This window comes from Tupaia chinensis, unplaced genomic scaffold (genome assembly GCF_000334495.1).
Source record: "Tupaia chinensis unplaced genomic scaffold, TupChi_1.0 Scaffold144105_1, whole genome shotgun sequence".
Taxonomy (NCBI): domain Eukaryota; kingdom Metazoa; phylum Chordata; class Mammalia; order Scandentia; family Tupaiidae; genus Tupaia; species Tupaia belangeri.
This window is the reverse complement of record NW_006203959.1, coordinates 252,378-257,196: the sequence shown is the minus strand read 5'-3', so window position 1 is coordinate 257,196 and position 4,819 is coordinate 252,378. Positions and strand designations below refer to the sequence as shown.

The following is a 4,819-nucleotide window of genomic DNA, read 5'->3' as shown; positions in this document are numbered from 1 at the left end:
GAACAAAAGTGAATGGAAATTTTCATTTTACAAATCATTACTTGTGGAGTTAGCCCCTGGCAGAGAACTAAGGAGACCGAGCTTACCAAGGGCAGCGAGGGGTCAGTCACTCCCGGCGTTGGGTCGGGGGGTGGAGGAGTCGGAAGTGGTTGGGGTTTGGGGGAGGAGATCCGCTCACACACAAGAGGAGAGTCACAAGAGGAGAGTGTCGAGCCGCCATATCTGCAGCCGCCGCCGCAGTTGGGAACGCAGCTGCCGCAGTTGGAAACGCAGCATCCGCACTGAGCCGCCTCCGCCTTGCGGTTGAGGTTTGGGTAGTTACCCCTTGGCCTTTTGCTCTTGCTGCCTTACCTTCGCCAGGTAGCCCGCTCTTTTGACCCCAGTCCCTCCCCGCTACACACCAGGTCCTCAGACCATGGATCCTGGCAGTAGCAGCAGCGACTCCGCGCCCGATTGCTGGGACCAAGTGGACATGGAAGCCCCGATTTCGGCCCCGAACGGGAGCGGGGATGGAGTCACCTCCGCAGTGGCCGAGACCCAGCGTGAGCACCTCAGCTTGGCCTTCAGCCGCCAGCTCAACGTCAACGCCAAACCCTTCGTGCCTAATGTACATGCCGCGGAGTTCGTGCCATCCTTCCTGTGGGGCCCAGCGCAGCTGCCCACCCCCGCAGCCGGCTCCGCCAGCAACGATGAAAGCTGCATCCGCGCGGGAGACCCTCAAGGTAAAAGGCTGGGATGGGGGGCACCTGTGGAACCTCCCAAAGAGGAACCCTTAGTGTGGGAAGGTTCCAATTCAGCCGTTACCATGGAACTTTCAGAACCTGTTGTAGAGAATGGAGAGGTGGAAATGATCCTAGAAGAATCATGGGAGCACAGTAAAGAAGTAAGTGAAGCAGAGCCTGGGGGTGGTTCCTTGGGAGATTCAGGGCCTCCAGAAGAAAGTGGCCAGGAAATGATGGAGGAAAAAGAGGACATGAGAAAATCAAAATCTGTGGTCGTGCCCTCGGGTGCTCCTAAAAAGGAACATGTAAATGTGGTCTTCATCGGGCATGTTGATGCTGGCAAGTCAACCATCGGAGGACAAATAATGTTTTTGACCGGAATGGTTGACAAAAGGACTCTTGAGAAATATGAAAGAGAAGCCAAGGAAAAAAACAGAGAAACCTGGTATTTGTCCAGGTCCTTAGATACAAATCAGGAAGAACGAGACAAGGGTAAAACAGTAGAAGTGGGTCGTGCTTATTTTGAAACAGAAAAGAAACACTTCACAATTTTAGATGCTCCTGGCCACAAGAGTTTTGTCCCAAATATGATTGGTGGTGCTTCTCAAGCTGATTTGGCTGTGCTGGTCATCTCTGCCAGGAAAGGGGAGTTTGAAACTGGATTCGAAAAAGGTGGACAGACAAGAGAACATGCAATGTTAGCAAAAACAGCGGGGGTAAAACATTTAATAGTGCTTATTAATAAAATGGATGATCCCACAGTAAATTGGAGCAGCGAGAGATATGAAGAATGTAAAGAAAAATTGGTGCCCTTTTTGAAAAAAGTTGGCTTCAGTCCAAAAAAGGACATTTACTTTATGCCCTGCTCAGGACTGACAGGAGCAAATATTAAGGAGCAATCAGATTTCTGTCCTTGGTACACTGGATTACCATTTATTCCATATCTGGATAATTTGCCAAACTTCAACAGATCAATTGATGGACCAATTAGACTGCCAATTGTGGATAAGTATAAGGATATGGGCACTGTAGTCCTGGGAAAGCTGGAATCAGGATCCATTTTTAAAGGCCAGCAGCTTGTGATGATGCCAAACAAGCACAATGTGGAAGTTCTTGGGATACTTTCTGATGATACTGAAACTGATTTTGTAGCCCCAGGTGAAAATCTCAAAATCAGACTGAAAGGAATTGAAGAAGAAGAGATTCTTCCAGGATTCATACTTTGTGACCCAAGTAATCTTTGCCATTCTGGACGCACATTTGATGTTCAGATAGTTATTATCGAGCACAAATCCATCATCTGCCCAGGTTATAATGCGGTGCTGCACATTCATACTTGTATAGAAGAGGTCGAGATAACAGCCTTAATCTCCTTGGTAGACAAAAAATCAGGAGAAAAAAGTAAGTCACTGACCCGTTTTGTGAAACAAGATCAAGTATGCATTGCTCGTTTAAGGACAGCAGGAACTATCTGTCTGGAGACTTTTAAAGATTTTCCTCAGATGGGTTGTTTTACTTTAAGAGATGAAGGTAAGACCATTGCAATTGGGAAAGTTCTGAAACTAGTCCCAGAGAAAGACTAAGTAATCTTCTTGATGCCTCTGCACAATACTGTGAAGAAAATTGACTGTAGAAGTTCACCATCTTCTCTTATTTACTATCAATGGACAGATGTTTCTCCATATTTTGCAGAGAAAAGTTTCACAGCAAAATTCCATGTTTTGTCAGTTTTCTCATGTTGAGATCTCAGTTATGTCATTGTTGAATTTATCACTCAAATTTCCTCCCTGTTTACCATTCTGCTTCCTGGGACAGAATCAGTAATAGCTCTGTAAGTGATGTGGATGTAATTGCCTATAATAATGAAAAATTAATATATTTTTTAATTTTTCATTTTGCTTTAGGATATTTAGACAACCCTTCTTCCACAAAGACCAATCAGAGTGTGTCAGTGTGCGTGTACATGTTAAAAAGACAACATGTGAATAAAATACTCCATTTGAAACTCTTCAGTATTTGAAATGCTTTTGAATCATGTTTAAAATTTGTATGTAATACTAACCAAATAGCTTTTTTTACTTTCCCAACTATTGAATACGTCTTATTACTTGGGTTTATAAAAACTGTCCTCCACTCATTTTTTTAAATGAGCAGTTTACAAACAATGCACAAGTTTGTATTAAAGACTGAATTTAGTTTAAAAAAATATTTTAGGGCTCTTCCAAATGTAATTTGTTTCCTGTGTCCAAGTCCATTCAATAAAGAATCTCTTCTACTTCCCCACTTGTGATTGGAAAATGAAAGACTCAGGACATCTTATTTGTATTTTGTTAGGTCTTGTAATGTTGAGCATGGCCAAAATACACAGATAATATGGGGATTCAGACCATATATGGACTAGACTCTTATCTGTACTCCATCATCCTAATACACCCCTTCGTTTTGCTCACCATGAAACTTGTGATGAGTGACACACACAATAAGGAGCACAACTGTTGAGAAGTTAAATGTCTGCAATAGGGCTATAAGTCATTGAGTAAAAAATAGGAGTTAGTGAGGAACCTGAGCTGGCAAATGAGGCCCTTCCACTCTTCTACTCTTCATTGCTTAAGTTTATAGGAAAGATGGAATGTAGTTTTTATAATCAGATCATGACCCACTCTTGGGGTCAATCGCACTGGAGTTTTCTATAAACAACTTGAGGGAAACACCAGTTGTAGATTCTAAGAGTGGCCTTATAACCTTAGTAACTTTTGACAGCTGAAGAACTTTCTGTGTTGGTAAGTGGGTCATGTCTCAGTGCAAACACTTGACAAATGGTGGGTAGAGCCAGTTTCTCTCTGTATATGTGGAGTAAGAGTTTGTTTCCTTTTTTTTTCTCTCTTTTTTTTTTTTTTTGAGAGGTTTTTGCTATAGGATGGGTGTGCTCGTGTGCTCGCCAGAGAGAGAGAGAGAGAAAGCAAGAAATCACCCCCCAGGAGGGATGGCCATGCTACAATCCCTTCTCCTCCATTCTCCTCTCGGGATCTTGGGCACGCATGCACACGCGCCCAGCGTGAGTTCAAGTCACTGGGTCCAGGACTCAAACCGCGGTTGACTACATGGGAGTCCAGCGACATAGCCATTATGCTAACTGCTGGTCTCAAGAGTTTGTTTCTTTGTAGACCTCATGCTCGTGGACTGATTGAATAGGTGTGAAGACTCCTGCCACAACACCCTGGACCCATCCTCAAGCAAAGACAGTGTCCTCTTTTCTATGACCCCATTGTTTGTATACCCAAGTATTTCCAAGGTGTCTTACCTGTTTGAGATAGCCACTGATCTTGTCAGAGTATTGGTAATAAGGCTTTACTTTGAATAAGCCATTATAGATCTTCAGGACACCCTCATGAGAAGTGAGGACTTTTATTCTGTCATATGTCAACTGAACTAATCTGCAAGGATGTGCCTCATACTATCTTGGACCCAGTCCTTTAATCATTAGAATGTCAGTGGCCAAGAGTTTTGTCTTTACTATAAGAGTTCTCTTGGGTTTGTACAGTAAATTTTGTACAAAATACAGATCAGTCCAGTACTTGGTAAAAGTTTAGCCCTGACAACCACTTTTTAAAAGTTTATTTTTTATGTTGCATCAATCTCGTTGTTTTGTAATTATAATAATTTACCAGTAGCATTGTTGTGGATGTCTTCCATTAATAAGCCAAAAGCCATAAGCCAGGACAGAACTCTATCTCTATCCAAGTTGGATAATTTCCCATCAAAAATTGACTCCTAAATCTCTTTCTCATTAGCCAGTCATTTAGTAATTTCTCTATCATAAGCTCTGAACTGAAGGGGGAAAAAAAACCTTCATAAAAAAGGACGTAAATTTGGGACTGGCAGGTGGTGTGATGATTAAGGGTGCTGGATTCCCACATGGCTGACTGCAGTTCACATCCTGGACCTGGCAGCTTGCTTTCTCACTTCCCATCTCTCTCTCTCTCTCTCTCTCTCTCTGTTTCTCCCTCCCCCTATCTGGTCAAATTAAAATAAATAAAGTTAAATAATTTTTTTTTAAAAAAGGACATAAATCTTGGGAAGTAGATTTTAGAACCAAT

General features: G+C 42.6%; 1 protein-coding gene across 1 annotated transcript; it reads left to right on the top strand.

Annotated features, from left to right (window-relative positions):
• The first annotated feature begins 201 nt into the window (after positions 1–201).
• GSPT2 (G1 to S phase transition 2) lies at positions 202–2,852 on the top strand. Its single transcript, XM_006165942.3, has one exon. The coding sequence runs from the start codon at positions 416–418 to the stop codon at positions 2,303–2,305; it is 1,890 nt and encodes a 629-aa protein (XP_006166004.1). The 5' UTR covers positions 202–415; the 3' UTR covers positions 2,306–2,852.
• The last annotated feature ends 1,967 nt before the right edge of the window (positions 2,853–4,819 follow it).

Coding starts and splice junctions, on each gene's coding strand:
- GSPT2 (XM_006165942.3), top strand. CDS start 416: ATGGATCCTGGCAGTAGCAGCAGCGACTCCGCGCCCGATTGCTGGGAC.